Source organism: Podarcis muralis, chromosome 12, assembly GCF_964188315.1.
Source record: "Podarcis muralis chromosome 12, rPodMur119.hap1.1, whole genome shotgun sequence".
NCBI lineage: Eukaryota > Metazoa > Chordata > Lepidosauria > Squamata > Lacertidae > Podarcis > Podarcis muralis.
The window spans coordinates 23,210,076-23,228,051 of record NC_135666.1 but is presented as its reverse complement, the minus strand read 5'-3'; the positions used below and the strand labels follow the sequence as shown (position 1 = coordinate 23,228,051).

Below are 17,976 nucleotides of genomic sequence, written 5' to 3'. Positions count from 1 at the left end.
GTACAAAAGAACGCCAAGTTATACTTTTGGCTCAAAACACTGGGCACAGAATCCCTCCTTTAATTTTGTAGGACTCTGAAGATTGGGAGGTTCAAAATGACTAAATTTTAATTTTCATTAAATCTAGAAGAAAAAGACCCATCAAGCTTCTAGAAGATCCCACTATTCTGACCCAACTACAGTACATCTCATGTTCCCACAGGACCATATTCTTATAGGTGGGACTACCAAAGAGTTGTGAAAAAGAAACAGTCTTATATCCTAACCCTAATCCATATTTCCAAACATGCAGGGTCAGGACCTTGGATCTTTAAAATATGAGTCCTCATTGCATCAGCATGAGTATGGGCATCCTAAAAATAGAGGATGTAATTGAGTGGTGGAGCACATGTTCTGTATGCAGAAGGTCTTAGGTTCAACACCTGCCATCTCCACATAGAACTGGGAAATATCCCTATCCTAGAAAGCCTCTGCTGGCCAACGTAGTCAAAATTCATCTGAGATGGACTACTGGTTCTTTTCAGAATCATGCCTTCTAAAGTCACTATGACTCACAGACTTCTAATGAGTCCACATTATAAGTGGAAATTCTTCTCCGCCTCCATTCAGGAAAGTATTTTCTTATTTAAGGTATAGCTGAACTTGTCTTTTATTTGTTGTCATTGGTTGGGCTAAGTGTGGATCTGTGAAGACTTTTCATTATTTTCTGCCTCTTTTAAACTTCCATGCCCTTGAAGAATTGTAGTCTAGGGCATTAAAAGCAATTGTAGTCTAGGGCATTAAGACTGACTGTGAAATGGACCTTAGACTACAGATTTTTCATCCCTGTTCTTCCTACAATCCAGAAAGGGGGTGTTGCTAGCTAGAACAAGGTTAAAGCCACTGTTTTGTCACTTTCTTTTATTTTTATGCTAAATACTGTATTTGCTTCTAAACCCCATTTAATTTATTTCCTGTGTTGGTTCTTTGGGAATTTCCAACAGATTGTATCCATCTTTCAATAGACTGCCTACTTACTTGGATTAATATTTAACATTGCAGTCCAGTGCACATTTACTTGCAAGTAAACCCCACTGTGTTCAGTGGGACTTATTCCCTAGTTAAGGTATACAGTTGTACCTTTTTAGAAGAAACATCAGGATCTTTTAACCAGATCCAGAATCAAAAAATGTTTTGTCCTATAGCCTGGCCTTAGGCCTTCAGAATACACTGAATAAAATATTAGTATTTAGTGATTCATACTATCATGGTGGCAGCATGTTAAATTTTATCCTTGTCCCCAAGATTCATTTGGATTTTGTAGGCAGTGATTCAGGAGATAAATTATTGTAGGGTATAAAACGAAGCATTTAATCATGAACTTACAATAAAATGATCACACAGTAGAATAAAAATGCTAGCTATCAGAACTTAATCACTAAGCTTAATATGAAAGGGAAATAATTTTCTAAATGTTTACAAGGTGATAAGTAATTATGCAACCTTTAGAAGACATCTGAAGGCAGCACTGTGTAGGGAAGTTTTTAATTTTTGAAGTTTTATTATGTTTCAGAGTGGCTGGGGCAACCCAGTCCGATGGGCAGGGTACAAATAATAAAGTTGTTGTTTTTACTACTATTACATGCCATCAAAAACATTTATGAAAGTAAGCACAGATATTAAATTGTTCAAAATTGAGGCATTTCTGTTGACAGAAGGCAGAGATTCTCACATACCATATTGTATGCACAGTGCATTCTTCTGCTTGAGAGTCTTTAGCTAGAACCATGTTTCTCAGGGACTGGTCTGAATGAAGGACATGGGTAATTCAGCTGTTGAAGCTAAGCGGGCCTGACTCTCTAAACTTGGAAATCAAATTCTGAACTCCTTTGAGTTAGAGTCAGATAAAAGTGTTAAAAGTAAATTTAACAAATTTACTTGATTTGAAAAGGGGGTTATATTAATAGCTACCTTGGACCAGTGACTGTTTTTTCCTTTGATGGATGAAGATTAAAATTTCATTAACAGAGCAAACCTAAAATGGAGAAACTGCTACTTCCTAAGCTCTGATGGTTCACAATGGCCAGGGCAGAAGTTGTAGGGTGGAATTTCCACACACACCAACTGGGTCTTCTAATACCTCCCCCCAATTGAGAAAATAAGATCCAGAGCTGGTGTGCTTTTTGCCCCTTTCAGGGCCATGTCAGAGGAACAAGGGGGCTTTGAATTCAGAACATCTGAGTCTTGCCCCGATCCATCCCCAGAATGCCTTGTTTATGGCCGTACTGCCTTTGAAGCACCACCAGCCAATAGAGTAACAGCTGTTGCACTGCAGAGGTCACTGAAAGTGAAACATCCTATGGCGGCTCAGTCACCCACCCAGGAAGTATAGGATTGCTCCCTTAAGCTTAGTATAGAATTGTGCCCTATGGCTCCAATCCATTGTGTTCAGTGATCCTTACCTCTGACTAAAAATTACCAGGCCTTCCCTGTAAGACTGTGGTCCTAAGCACACTTTCTATGGCTTAATTCAGAGTAAACATGTAGAGGTTGGTGCTTAACAGCAAGGATATAAATAGCAGAGCACATGGACAACTGAGATTTCCATCTGTATATTTCCTGTGCTAACACTTCTGCCAAGTTTTGTTTAACAAACAGATGAGCCTACTATAAAATGACTATGAAATGATACTCAGTTGGGCATATGGCGTATGTTCTTTACAAAAATAATAATATGCATGCATGCAAAAAGAATTCCTCTCCTTAGATTGCACTACTGATAGGTAGGTTCAGGCTGAAGAAAGGGTAGGATTAGAAATGGAAATGGCACATCCTGTGCCCACTTACTTGAGCTCGATTGGACATCTAAGGAAACGTGTGTATGTGCTGTAAATGTTTCAGCCTCAATACACATGAGCATCTGCGCTGGTTTTTGAATGTTAGCATAAGCAATTGATATGGCTTTTAAAAGGATACGTTAAGGATGCTTTCTTTCCTCAGCTTAAAAATTAAAATAGCTTTGGGGATGTCCCCTTTTTCTCCCCTGTTCTAGTGCAGTGGCGGAAGCTGATGGCATTGAGCCACTGATCAACCTTCTGAGTTCTAAGAGAGATGGGGTCGTTGCAAGTGCTGCTACTGTTCTCACCAACCTGGCCACCCAGGAGCCTCTGCGTCTCAGCATCCAGAGCCATGGTATTATGACGGCAATTGTAGAACCACTGCATTCCACCAACAGCATAGTGCAAAGCCGAGCAGCTCTTACCGTCGCTGCAGTTGGTTGTGATGCTGATGCCAGGACTGAGGTGAGGTACATGCAATGCAGCATCTGCTTTGAAAATCGTGATGGGGGGAACTGTGGTATCTTTTGCTTTGTGTGGCTTTCTTGAATCAGTGCATTTATTATGCTTCCTAGAAAAGATCTAGTTTGTGGTTCTTATATAAAAATTAGGAACCAAATATGTGCTGTCTTTGTTACAATATATAAAATTTGTGCAGGGAAATTTTACCATGGTGCACTATGCAAGTTTGGGGGTGGGGTATGAATGATGCAAACTAGAGGTGGGGTAATAGCTTCACATTGAAGCATATGGTTTTGTATACAGAAGATCCCATGTTCAATCTCTGGTTTCTTCATTTGAGGGATATCAGTGGAGCCTCACCAGGGACTGGTGTGACACAATTAATACAGTAATGGTGGTGGATTTATTCTGCTTCAGTTTGTTCTGAGAAGCAAACACAGTGCAGACATAACAGCCTAGAGTGTTGCCAAGTGCTGTCTATAGTGGATAATATTCCTACTTGAATGAATGTATCCTTTGACAAGCAAGCAAGCAATATATATATTTTTCTTTTTTAGTTACGGAATTCAGGAGGGCTTGACCCTCTTATTAAGCTCCTATATTCTAAACATGATGAAGTCCGAAGAAATGCCTGTTGGGCTGTTATGGTTTGTGCAGCTGATGATCCAACCGCTGCTGCAATGACCAGGCTAGGGTGAGTAGTAGGAATCCCAAAGTGACTGTTAATGGTGACTGCAGAACTTGTAATCAAGAATTTACATGTATGTGTAATGCTCCTGTTCAGGGTTCTAGTCAGCTGGCCATGCCCTTCTTCAGGGTACTCCATTACATTCTCACTTCCCTTAGTTTACATTTCCCTCCTGTGCCTGAACATGCTCAGTCTTAATGGTTTTTCATTCTGCCTGCATATCCCCCCTCTTTCACACCCACAGAAGTTTTTTTCTCCTGAATACTTTTTTTACTTCCACAAACCTTGGCAGTTTTGCAAGCCTCCTGATAACCACCTCCATGTGTACAGGTAATGCTACATGACTACATAAGGATCCCTGCTTTGAGAATTTCACTATTGTACATAGAGATGTATTTTTAATTTCTTAAATTCTGATTGAGATAAATTATTTCACAGCTTATTCAGGCACAGTTTTGCATCACTGTAACTGTTATACAGTGGTCTTACTATACAGAGAACTAGAAAAGGCTTAGTTCTACTATACAGAGAACTAAAACAGACATAACTCATTGCAGAATGAGTCTCTTTGCCATAACAGATCAGGCTAGATCAGATCAGATATTAATAGGCATTATATCATAGTAGAATAAGATGTTTTTTAAATGGGTTAGAGTACAAAGAACCCTTTTTATTGTGTACTTCTGTTTCTGGAACAGTGCTTTAGATATCCTTGAAGAAATTAACCTGTCCATTGGGCGCAAAAACAACTTCAGTGATGCAGCTTTGGATAAAATACTTGATCACAACCTTCCACAGAAATATAGCCAAATGGGTTTTTTAACATCCAGCAACATAATAACAGATGGGTTCTATGACTTTGGACAGGTAAGTTTACTTTAAGTATGTTAAAATCTTCAGAGGGCTCTATAAACCCTGTGTATCAATAATGCCCCAAATCTTTTGCAAGCTAAGACTTCACATACATGAAAGAACCCATCATACTTCCATTAGCTGATGGGCTGGCAAGTTGCAATGCAGTGAGGCATAAAAAATGACAACTACCCAGCTTCAATTGCAGCCAATTGCAGCTCAAATGACAGCACAGGGTGTAGGGAGGGGATGCATGAGGCAGTCAGTCTTGGTTGGCAGCCCATTCATGACTGATACTCATTCTAGCTCTGATCTTGGTGGGCCTTAGGATTCTATTAAAATATAAATTAGAGATTACAAACCCTAAAGTCTGCTATGCCTGCTCCAGTCAGGGTCGTACCTAGGGGTTTGTTAGGCTGGCCCCCTCTGGCTTGGAGTGGCTAGGAGCCCGTCTGTCTGCACACTCCCCAAGCCAACCCTCTGCTGCTCTGAGCAGCCGGGCAAGATTTACTGTTTTGGTGGCTCACCTAGAGACAGTCAAGTTTCCTTGAAACCTACATTGACCTACATTGACTTACATCTTGTGCTTCATTCTAATCTTCCTACATAGGTAAAACCAGGTGTAAAACTACTGTCACTGGAGGAACTCAGTGCTCAGCAGCTTAATGATCGCCGTGCTATAATCTTAGTAAATTCTAAAACACCAGAACTGTGAGTCTGTTAAACACTACTCTGACCTGTATTGCATGTTACATGAGATTGAGGACCCTGCAAAAAAGATTTCTGGGAGATGTTCATGGGGGGAGGGTGTAGGGAGGGGAAATCAGCAAACATCCCCTTCCTTCCTCTTCCATTAGCAAACCTATCTGGATCAAGAGCCTTTGCACTCACAGAAGGCTACCAACTATCTACAATTTGTGGATAATTTCGGTTTTATCACTTTTAATTATGCTAGGAATTTAGGAAGCTGTCACATCACATTTTAGCCAAAGCGTTGTTGTGCATTGGGGGTTTTCTAAGCAACTTTCTCAACACCTGCAGTTTAAGTTGAAGCCATCTTGCAAACAAAAGAAAACGTCCAAGGAAAGAATGAAAAAAGGAACAGGAATACATAGAAGTGGAAAAGATAAGAAAGAAAACACACAACCCAAAAAGGAAAAAAGTGAATAGAATGGCAGAGGTACTGTCTAAAAGACCATGATAAGAAAGGAATGCCTCTAGTTGCATCCCTCTTTGAAGGTTACGCACATCCTCAGTCCAGTCCCATGTACTTCAACAGGCTTTTTACTGCTGACACACCACCTAGCCTATTCTTAGGATAGGGCTTGGCTAGCCTGTGTGCTGGAGCTGACTGCCAAGAGTATTTTTGTAACCCCCAATAATTTTGCTTTTAAAAACAAAAAAAAATCTCTTCTCTTGAGGGGTCCCCAGGTGACACCCCCGCATTTGTTCAGCAACCCAAAAATTGGGTGCCTCTAACTTGATTTACTTTGAAAGATGCTTCTTCTCCTTCTATCACAGCACCACTCCCTCTTTCCTATTCTCCGGGGCCTTCTTGCAATAGCAGCTGTTGCAAATAGGGCTTAGAGCTCAGGAAGGAATACTCCTTCATTTTTCGTGACCAGTTACATCTCCTCTCCCCGCCCAGATGCCAGCAGGTGCCAGTAGCCAAGTCCCCTCCATGGCAGGGGCTCGTGGGGTGCTAGCGCTAGGCTGAGGACGCAGAGGGATGGGGAGGAAGGAGGGTGCCCTGGGACAGAGGGAGGCGTCTTACATGTGCTCTCACATGACGGTGATGGAGCAGGCTGGGGAGGATCAGCATAGTCAATTTTTTGGGCAGGGCTCCCCAAAATATTTTGGGGGAGGCTGAAAGGATCTGGGCTCCTTAGAATTGGCACCTTTGAAGGGGCCGTCTAAATGTAGTGTGCATACTTGCCTGCGATGTGTGTGTGGTCTGTACATGTGCTGTAAATGTGGCGAGGGTTTGTGTGCACATGCACATCTGTGTAAAGGAGTGGGTGTTGGCCATTTTGGCCATATCTACAGCAGGCGTGTGGCCCATTGAATGAAAAAGGATAGGCATCCCTGTCTTCAGGCATGCTCCTTCGCTCCCCGTGTGATACGTACTTCTACTTTTTTGTACAGATTACATTTTATTCTGTTATGTGGGCAAAATACTTATTTGTCTGATATTATGGTGTGCAGCAACAGCATAGCATCCTTTATTGTTCCAGTGAACTCACAGCTCCTCCTGTTGCAACAGATGAAAAATCACCACAAGATTTTCTTAGCAGCCGAGTTACAACCTCCAGCAGTAGTACTAACAGAAAAATTAGTAGAGAAAGAGCTAGGTATGTATTTGAGCTTTGGAATCACAGTTTCCCTCTGGGTGTAATTCTAAACTTGATGAAAACTGTTCTGAATTAGGTGAAAATGGGTATGTTTAGACCAACCAAATATGCATCTCCCTGGTCAGCATTTGAAACCAGAACGAGGAAGTAAAATTTGAAAATTCATTCAATTCATTCACTCATTGCATTTATATACCACCTTCCTGCCAAGGCATGCAGGGCAGTCTGCAGTTTTAAAGGACTGAAACTAATCATACAACATTTAAACACCATTTATCCAAAATCTGTGCTAAGCAGAGGAAACCCTTATAAATTGCATGCAACAGTATAAGCGAGATCTACCAACCCAAATGTAATAAGGACAAAATATATATGACAGCCAACCCCCCAACAAATATTTCACAATCCCTGTGGCTCCCTTCATGAATTCTTGATTCCGCAGATATAGTCCTTCTGATTTCCTGCATCTAATGTAATCGCTTAAGACAACTGCACAACATGATTTATATACAATAATATACATTATAATGAAAGAAGTGTGAAATAACAATGCCATCAACAGTCATGTATATTTCCCCCAATGCAGATCTGCATTCAAGCATGAAAAACTTTATCTCTGTTCCTTATTGCCAGTAACATCTGGTTTTGATTGCTACTGACTATATGCTTCTCTCCGGGTGTAAAAAGCCAGTCTTCTAATTTTTATATTTGATTTAAAATGTCCAGTGAATTAATAGGGTTGGATCCAATCTAAGGTCACAATCCTATACAACAGGGGTGGCAGATCTGTGGCTTTCTAGATAACAATGAACTCCCATCAGCCCTAGCAAGCATGGTCAACGGTTAGGGATGATGGGAGTTGTAGGTCAGCAACCCTAGAAGGGCCACAGGTTCCATACTCTCTTACCTGGAAATAAATCCCATTCAACTTAGTGGAGTTTACTACTGAGCAGACATGTATAATGTTGCACTGTTTTGCACAGAAATCAATGTAATAGCTCCCATTTAAATCAATGAACTTGTTCATCATTAATAACTTTTTATATTGATTTCAGTAGGACCTAAGTGCAACTAAATTAGTCTGGATCCAGTTCATTGTAAATAAGTATTTATTCTGCTATTGTAATTGGTAATAAGTGAATGCTTTTTCTGTTTTTGTTTATTTGCTTGCTTGCTTCCTTGCTTGGTATTTAAGAAATGGGGGGGGGGGGGGATAAGGTTAAATGCAGGGAAGAAGCATTTTATTAACCAGTATGCTAATTTATCAGCAGCTGGCCACCTTGAATGCATTCCTTATGAAGGTGCTACCAGTGGCAGAGCTTCATGCTCCGGCACGGGGGGGGGGGGGGCGCGGGGCGGACTGCCCCCGGTGAGCAGGCGGGGGCGTGGCTGCCGTGCGTCCCAGGGGTGTGGTGTGCATCCTGGGGGAGTGGTGCGCTGCCTGTGGGGGCATGGCGCCCAGCGCAGGCAGGGGGCAGCCGCGATGGCACCCCACCGGGATCACGCTGCGGGGGGTGGTGCACTCCCCACACACCTCTCTTCCTCCACCAGTGGGCACTACTCTCCATTTTCAGTCTCTTTGTTAGTATTAGTGTTAGTGTTCCACAATGAACCATATACTTTTTATTTTGCCTTTGGTTTTGTCTGAGGATAACCTGGAGGTTTTTAACATCACTGCCACTGCCCTCTATGCAATGTGTGCACAACACCCTAAGAATGCCTATGCCTTGTAGAAGTCAAGGAGAAATGGGAAATTACTTTGTAATTTCTATAGCTCAATCGAGGAGAAGGAGAAGCCAGAATCTCCAGGACGGTCTTCTTCAGTCAGTAAAGGAGGTGGTAGAGAGAAAGGATCGAGGTACTTTTATTCTTAAGAGCTTCTTATTCTTATTAAGTGTAGAAGCCTTGAGACTATAATTATTGTTGTTGTTGTTGTTGTTGTTGTTACTACTACTACTACTACTACTACTACTACTACTACTACTATTTAGTTATCCTATAGCACCATTCATATACATGGTGCTTTATAAAGATTATACCCCAAGGGGCTTCCAATCTAAAAAAAAGACAAAGGGAAGGGGAGAGAAATGGAGCCAAGGGATAAGCACGGGTAAAATATATGATTACACATAATAAAAACAAGTTTCTACAACCACTCAGAAATCCAGGCAGTTCTTTCAGATTCTTCCAAATACATCTTCTATATGTACTAATTTTGTTTTTATTGTAAGATACCATATTGGTTGATTTTAGCACATGTTAGACTGGCAGGGTGGGCTAACAGCACTGTATAAAAAGCCTTTGATGTCTATGTCCCTAGTACTTGAGGTCATGATGTATCCTTTGCTGGGGATCACAGTTGCATAGAAAGCAGAGCATTCCCAAAGTTTATATAGGACTAAGTCCTCATTTTGGCTAGAAGTAGGTAATCCTCCCCAAGCTCACTAGCAAGATTCAGACACTAACAGTGCAATCCTATTGATGACCACTCAGAAAAGTAAGTTAATAAAATGTCAATGAGACTTGCTATCAGGTAACCGTGTCTAGGGTTGCAGCATAAATCTAGGAGGAAGGATGAATGCAGGCTGTGCAGAGAAACAGATCTATGTTTGTGTTTGGTGGCTTTAGAGTAGCTTTCTTTGTGTCAATCCAGCAAAACAGCTTTATTGATTATTTTGTTGTTGTTCCACTGCTGTTTGATTTCTTTTTATTTTAGGTTGCTTTGGGTTTTTTGCTTCCTTTTAAGTTTCCTGCTTTTTAAAAGGAAAGCCTTTGGATTCATGGAAGTATTGTTTTTAAAACATCAGTGTCTATACAGGACCCAATTCAGCTCCTTTATAGTTACGCTTATGCAGCTGACTAAATTTTATTTATTCTGGGTCAGATGTGAAGGCTGCTTCCACAATGGACATGATGCACACATTTTGTCCCCAGTGTGATCTTTCAGAAATTTATGAAAGTGGTTGAACAGAGTGTGTAACAGCTGTTTTGAATTATGATACCGATAATACAGCTATCACAGGAGCAATTCACACAGTATTTCTCCCGATTATTGAGGTCCCACATTTTCCACTCGTCTGTCAACAATATATGCAGATGGTTAAAACCATACCTGGCCACACTTGTGCTCATGATCACACAGAATAACAAACATGTGACTCATAGGATAAATGGAAACAGCTGGCAGCAATTTTTGTTAATTTGGTTGCAGTTTTTCCGGGTCCCTTTAATCCCAGGAACTGCAGTTAGTGGCTCTATCCGCCTATCACCCAGCTAACAGAGATCTTTCCGTATCTTGTTCTAAAGATGGCTTGGGACTACTTGCATATTTGGTTGGGTTCATGTTTGCTTGTTTCTGCAAACAGACTCTTTAATTCTTTAATTTTCAACAGATGCCTTTTCTACCCATAGGCCTTCAAAGCAGCTAACAAATTGTTTAAAACCCATAAAAATACACAGCAGTAAAATTAAATTAATAAACCGAATACAGCAGCCCATCAAATATAAAAAGACAGTAGCAAGTAAAAATAAACTATCAAGGCCAGAGCTCTGATGAAATAAAATATTGTCTTAAGTCTGCCTTAAAGCATCCTGGATTATTTAAACAAAAAGGCTAACACTAGCTGATCTCAGCTTCCCTTTTAAGCCGCAAAGGGAAGGCACTCTTCTGAACTCACAAATGTGAGAAAGAAAGGATAATATCTAATAAAGATATCCTCCTAGCATCTAATCACATACGAACAGCAACTGCATGCTGGAAAGCCTGTTTTGTGGAGGTAATGCAAACCTCAGGTGACAAGGATTTCCACAGTCTTGGTGTCTCTGGTGACATGATACTGCCCTGTGCTAGTGCCATCCTAGTACCATTAGTAGTAGGATGCAAGATAGGGCCATTTCTATACTTAGAAAGTAGACAGGTTCATATGGGGAAAGGCCAAACAAGAAAATAACATAGGATCTTAGCCGTTTTGTAGTGGTGGTGGTGGTGGAGGAATGCCTTTCCAGAAAAGGGCGATGGTGTGGGCCTTTGTGGGAGCACACAGAAAGGCACGTCCATTTGAACATAAGGCTAGGTGTTGTGTCATTGGAAAGAGGCAGGGAATTCTATTCTAATGGTGATTAAAGACCTTGGGGAGAGAGAGAATATCTCTTTCTTTCCTCTAAGCTGACATACCTGTTTACTTTCACTTAAATCAGAGCATGTGGGAAGCATTCCTAATACCCCTGTGCTTTTTGCAAAAGAAAAGGGAAAGGGAAAAAGGAAGAAGAAAAACCCAAAGAAGAAGAACCGGAGCCAGTGATGCCTAAAATAGTCGAAGAAGTTCCTCTAAAGGCCTTATGGTATCCCCCTGTTGATTCCATCTTGGTGGATTACATTACTGAAGTTTCCAAAACAATTCTCCCACTACCAACCACGAAAGAACAGGTTGTAGCCCTTGCGCAGTGAGTACCAGGACAATGTCTTTTCTGTGAATTCAAAGTAAATATTTTAAGGGATTGATTTATAAATCTACTGAATATAGTCCCCATTATGACCTGCTTTCCTTTACCAACCCTTCAGAGAGTTTGTCTCTGTTTACTCAGTATTGTGGGTCCTTTTGGTCACACATTCTTTGCAGAACAGACTTAAGACAGCTTTCAATTTCATGTAATTGAAAGGTAAAATAGGACTGACAAATAATAAAAGGAATAGTCTTTTAAAGCCTAAACGATACAAAGGTGCTTTAAAAAAAAAAAAAAAGTTCCAACATTCAGGAAGGGTTTTAAAGGTTGAAAATACAAATGTATTTTTATGGTTTTCCTGGAAATTGACACAGCCCAAAATTGACACAGCTGAGGGAGTTTCAAAACTGAGGCATCACCTCATGAAATACTGAACTCCTTGTAGTGCCAGCTTAATCTCCAGTTGTGACATCTTGTGGAGCAAGAACCTTCCCAGAGGTTCTGAGATAGCAAGCTGGTTTATATGGGAACAGATACCCTTATTTATATCTGTACTGTAGATGATTTTTTCTTCCTCATACTTATTTTTTATTATTTAAAAGGATCTAAGTGCTGTAGGAAAAAAGATCAGCTCCTACTCACAAGCCTTGAGAGATCATGTAGAGTCAGCAAAGCAGATAAGCACTGGAAGGGGAATGTGTGCATCTTTGAAAGTTATTGAGATGGATAATGAAATATAACATATTTAAACACCACTTAAGGTTTAAAGTGATCTTTTGTAGAAACAGTGCTAGTATTAAACCTGATTAAATATTATGACAATTGTTAATTTGAGTCACTATTGGATTTTAAAACAGGTTTGTTGCAGAAAAGATGGGCGGTCCAATCGAAACAGACAAATTGCATGAATTCAGCTGGGAACTTCATATAAGTGAAATTGAATATGAACTGAAATGCAATGTCGTGCCTATTGGGAAGATCAACAAAGGGACCTTCTACCATAGGGCCTTGCTTTTCAAGGTAAAGTCAATTACTCAGCCAGATACAAGTTTCATTTTAATAGCACACAGCATATGCTAATGTATATCAACTTCAACGTATCCTTGCTGTAGTGTTATTCAAACCTTATTTATTTGTGTACTTAAGTCATTTTGTGTTTGGTTAGTATTGATTTCTCATCAAGCAAAGACACACAGTCCTATTCTGTAAACACCATTTAAAATCATTGGGAGAGAAGTGTGAGTGATGTTAATACATTGCTGTATTAAAAGCAAAATAACACAAATGACCATGTTGATGACTGGTGCAGTGCTGTGAGCTATCATCTCAGCTATATATTACTGCAATATGTTATATGTGGGGCTGCCTCTGAAGATAGTTCGGAATTCAGCAGCCAGGTTGCTCACTGGGGCAAGGTTTGAGCATATAATGCCAATCTTGGCCCGACCGCATTGGCTGCGGTCAATTAGTTTCTGTCTGGGCCCAATTCAACTTGCTGCTTTTCACCTATAAAACCTTAAATGGCTCAGGACTGCAATACCTCAAGGACCACCTCTCCCCATATGAACTGACCTGGATGCACCCTGCAATCATCATCTGAGGCCCTTCTGTATGTGCCACCTCTATGACAGATCCAGAGGGTGGCAACAAAAGAACAGGCCTTTTCTGTGGTGGCTCCCTGTTTGTGGAATACTTTCCCCAGGGAGGCTCACCTGGCACATTCATTATATATCTTTAGGCACCAGACAAAAACATTTTTCTTTGGCCAGGCCTCTGGCTAATTAAACAATCTATGGCCTTTTAGGCTGTGGAAGGTTATTGTTTTGTTTGTAATTATGCTAAGTATTTCTGTGTTTTTATACTGCTAACTGCCCTGTGATCCTGGGATGAAAGGTGGTATGGTATATTATTATTATTATTATTATTATTATTATTATTATTATTATTTCACTGATAAGCTAGACACTACTTCTTGCCTTTATACCCCTCTTTGCAGCATGGACATAACAGTACAAACCTACCTTACAGGGTTATTGTGAGGGTAGTTTCTGTGAAGTATTTTGAGCACTTAGGAAAAGCACAAGATAAATATGACATATTTAAAAGGCTACTTTTTCTTACAAGAGATAATTCTCTCTAACCGAAAACTTAATGTTCTTGTGCTTGGGCAGTGAAATGGCAACTCCCACAGGCAAACACAATATTGAATGATTTCTATTCAGGGTGGAAAATGCATGGTACAATCTTTCTGCTCAATCATTTTCCTCTCGCTTATTTTCCTCTTCTCTCCATGTACAGTTTCCCTTTTGTAGCACGTATTTCAAATGGTAAAGCACTATTTTAAACTGTAAGCCCTTCAGTGCACTGACCGAAAGGCAGTATGTCAATGTAATAAAAATAAAGTAAAATATATCTCTCATCTGGTTACTTCCTCACATAGGTTCTAGCAGACAGAATTGGTGTTAGCTGCAGCTTAGTCCGTGGAGAGTACACCAGAGCATGGAATGAAGTGAAATTGGTTGATGATTCTCCCTTGGGAATACCTGGACTTCTGCTTCCCCCTCAAGTATATATTGTGGATCTCATGTACCAGCCAGGCAATCTAATGAAAGAAGGCAGTCCAGAGGCAGATCGCTATGGACGTATTTAATGATATTTCCAGAGCTCTTTGAAACCAAAAGCTGCTTGTTCGTAAAGCTAATTAACACAGAGAGGTTTGTAGGGCTCATTTTCAAAGATGGGCTGGGTGCCAACTGCAGCACCTTTACATGTACTGATGAATCTAGATAGGCGAGCTCGGTCTTTTGTTTTACTACATGGAGATTCTGTCTTAGAAAAATATTTGGGGAGCGCACAGAATTTCAGTAGAAGTTTTGCTTATATTTTAATCATATTTTATTTATTTTAGTCTTTTGGAATAAAATGCAGATACCAGAAATTTGATGTGGGGGCTTTATTCTTTATAGGTTATGTTTTAAAATTTTACAGCTCACAAGGACATTTGCTGTCACTTTTCCATTTGAATGTGGGCAGCACAGCAGTTCCTGTATTACATCTTATTTTTGCCATGTATTCATGGGGGAGAAAGCTATATGTCACTACTAGCCATAATGGCTATGCTCTTACCTCCACATTCAGAGGCAGAAATGCTTCTGAATACTAGTTTCTGGAAACCACGGGAGAGGATGGTGCTCTTGTGCTCATATTCTACTCCCTGGTTTCCCATAGGCATCTGGCTTGCCACTGTGCGAACAGGATGCTGGACAAGATGGGCCATAGGCATGATCCAACAGACTATTCTTATGCATTAATAGACCTGTTCTCTTTCTTTTTTTTATTTTGCAATTTTCATTGACCATAATGGCATAAAACTGAAGTATAATAAATAAATAGACAATCCTAGGGCCAAACTAGATGTGATGGGGCAGCCATGAGTGTTCACATGTCTTCCCTGTTCGTGTGTAAAAGGGAGAGCCTATGGAGCATGCAAGGCATAGAAGTGAAACTATCTCCACACATTCATTTCAGTCAGCTGTGTTCTGCTGCTTGGTGGACTTTTATCCCAGCATAGTTCCCATAATGCAAGTTAGCTAACTAGGGCAGGGGGATGGTAGAGCCCAGTTAAGTATAGGAGGGGAGGGTTTAGCTCCCCCACCCTGTGCATCTTTTCATATTATAAAAAATAGACCCACACTCATACCATTTTATGTGTGAATGGGGCAGACAAATTTATAAAATAAACATGGCTGCCCCAATACATGAAGCTTGGCTGTATCTTGGCATCCAGCAGTACCCTTAAATTTGCTGATAGCCCGAAAGCAGGGACAGTGTGAATAGTGCCTAATAAGTAGTTCACACCGAACTATCAGTTCAGAAACTCCAACTTTTGGTTTGACTGCATGGATTCTGGTCACTAGTTCTAGGGATGGGGGGACAAATTTGATTCAGTTCACATTTGTAGGGGCACCTACCTAATTTGCACTTTCTAAAACAATGTGTGAACTGAAACACAGCCATCCTTTGAAATTAGCAACGTAACGTGAACAAAAATGAATATACCAAGTAATGTATGCATAAAAATGCATATTGGTAAAAATAACATAAAAAATGTGTTGTCTTTGGGTAAATTGTATGCAGATGTGTATATCAGAAGAAATTCAAACTGCTGCTGAATTTTTTTAAGGACTTGTTTTCTAAAAATTCACAAACTGATGTGGAAATGTGAAGAAGTGAACTGAAGAGTGGGGAAAAAAGAAACCAAAGTTAGATTCACCCATCCCTACTGGATGTTATGGATAATATTCATCCAACCACATAGCACAAAACAAACCTATCATTTCTTCCTTGCTTTATTTTATCTTATTTATATTCCGCCCCATGCCAAGGTCTCAGAGTGGCTAACACTAGTAAACTTGTGCAGAGGACCTGCTAGTCTGTGGCTGATTCCATGCACTGAGGTCTCCCACTTCCCCTGGAAGACACCTAGACTTGGGCTTTGGGAAATCTGTAGTACTGGGGTGGGGAATCTAATTTCATGCAACACAGAGAGATTGACTGGCATAGGGAGAGGGAGAGAGAGAGAGTCCTGCAGTGTTACAACCTCCCCCCACCAATGGCTCTGGCTCAGAAGTAGCCCCTGGAGGTCAACGGGACCTCATAATGGAAAACCAAATCCCCCACCCATGCTGTAAGGGATGGCATTTACTGGACCTGCTGAGTGACATCTTAGGAGCAGGAGGAGATCCTTGGCTTACGCTTAAGCACTTACATCCCCAGGGTATTACTTAAAAAGTGGTCAGCACAAATATGACGCTTAAGAGGGGAGAAGAAAGAAATGGAATGAATGAATGAACAGTGGCTTGCCCAAGGAGTCCTCATTGTGGCTAAGACAAATTGTGGAAGCAGGATTTTTCCAACCCACTCTCAGACACTATGATAAAATTCACCCTTCATGAAATGAGTGTTTACTCCCTAAGCTTAACTTCTCCAGATGTATCAGCGTTCTCAATAATGGAATCTCAAGAGAGAGTCAGGACAAGCAGTTGGATTAAATATTCATATGAGTCTTAATCAACCCACAGAACTGAGAAAAAAATATTGAAATGTAAATGGGAATCTCATATCCTTTCTAAAATACTGCAATCTCTATTTGATCAAATATTGTCAGTTCAAAGTGATTTGAAAATGGGGCTTTGAAATATCACTGTGTGCTTGAGCCATAAATACTCCTTGCATTTTTGTGCTCCCCCTTCCCAATCTGTCCTCCTGGGAAAAAGACCCAGGAGGAGGAAAGAAAAAACGCTGCGTTAATGAAAGAGCTTGAACTCCACTAATAAATCAGCAACAACATAATCTTGTGTATGTTTTAATTAATCAGATATGTCATTTTTGGATGGATGACACCCCAGAAGACTGGGTGATTTGAGGAAAAGCATTCCTTTGGTGTGCATTCCCATCCCTGCCCTGTTAGGAAGATCTTGATTTTTTAAAAGTCATTTACGCCTGATTGGTGCATGAAACATAACATACGCTTGCCCTTAAATCATTTATATTTTACTTTCTTTATGATGCCTTTGTGAATTACCTCTTTCTGCATTTGTAATTAGAGGATGTAACAGATGGCCTGGGCTTAGTTCAGGGTGATAAATCCACTAAAATAACCTACAGGAAGCCACTGTGGACAAATGATTCTTTGTCCACTGTGGTGTTCAAGATCTGTGCTACTCAAGACGTTTTGGCTAGGAAGGATGATTATAAAATAGTCTGGCACAGAGACTGGACAAATCAACAGAGAAGGGGGTGGGGGGCAAAGACACACATACAGCAGCATAGTTGATGGGTGGGTGGCATTTTTAAGGTTTTGATTAAATGAACACTGTTTTTTATTTCTGTGGATACTTGTTTTTAGAGATGTTTAACTTAGTAAATAAATACACATATTAAATTTTGCAAAGCTAAAATATGGATAGATAAGCCATTCATTTTATGGGGGGAAATGAAAATATTATTCACAACACAATGGAAAAATAAATGTAAGTAGAAGAAGCTGCAATGTGGTAGAGGGAAGTCACGGGGTAGGAAAAAATACAATATTGAAAATGGTTATAACTTGAATGTAATGTAAAGATTGTTAAAAATGTGTAACTGAATGAAAACTAAATAAAATGTAATATAAATAAATAAATAAATAGTGCTAATCTACATAAAGTTAGGCTTTATGCTGGAATGACAGCACTTCCATGACAGGGTGTGTGGGTGTGTGTGAAGACAGAGAGACAGAGCCTGTTGAGTAATGGAAATATAGAAAACCAATGCCGTCTAGATGCATTATTGAGATAAATGTGCCTGAGAAGATTTGTCAGGT

At 40.3% G+C, this 17,976-nt stretch overlaps 1 protein-coding gene across 4 annotated transcripts in view; it reads left to right on the top strand.

The window, feature by feature from the left end:
• Positions 1-17,771, top strand: part of ARMC3 (armadillo repeat containing 3) — a 57,893-nt gene extending 40,122 nt beyond the window's left edge. For 3 of the 4 annotated variants that reach the window (XM_028749709.2, XM_077936848.1, XM_077936847.1), the window contains exons 12-20: positions 3,032-3,281; positions 3,836-3,972; positions 4,665-4,833; positions 5,429-5,529; positions 7,053-7,169; positions 8,944-9,027; positions 11,412-11,612; positions 12,470-12,632; positions 14,053-17,771. In XM_028749709.2, the coding sequence (XP_028605542.1) occupies positions 3,032-3,281; positions 3,836-3,972; positions 4,665-4,833; positions 5,429-5,529; positions 7,053-7,169; positions 8,944-9,027; positions 11,412-11,612; positions 12,470-12,632; positions 14,053-14,262 (1,432 nt within the window). In that variant the 3' untranslated portion in view covers positions 14,263-17,771. The remainder of the gene's footprint in view (positions 1-3,031; positions 3,282-3,835; positions 3,973-4,664; positions 4,834-5,428; positions 5,530-7,052; positions 7,170-8,943; positions 9,028-11,411; positions 11,613-12,469; positions 12,633-14,052) is intronic. The other variant, XM_077936849.1, reaches the window with a different exon arrangement.
• The last annotated feature ends 205 nt before the right edge of the window (positions 17,772-17,976 follow it).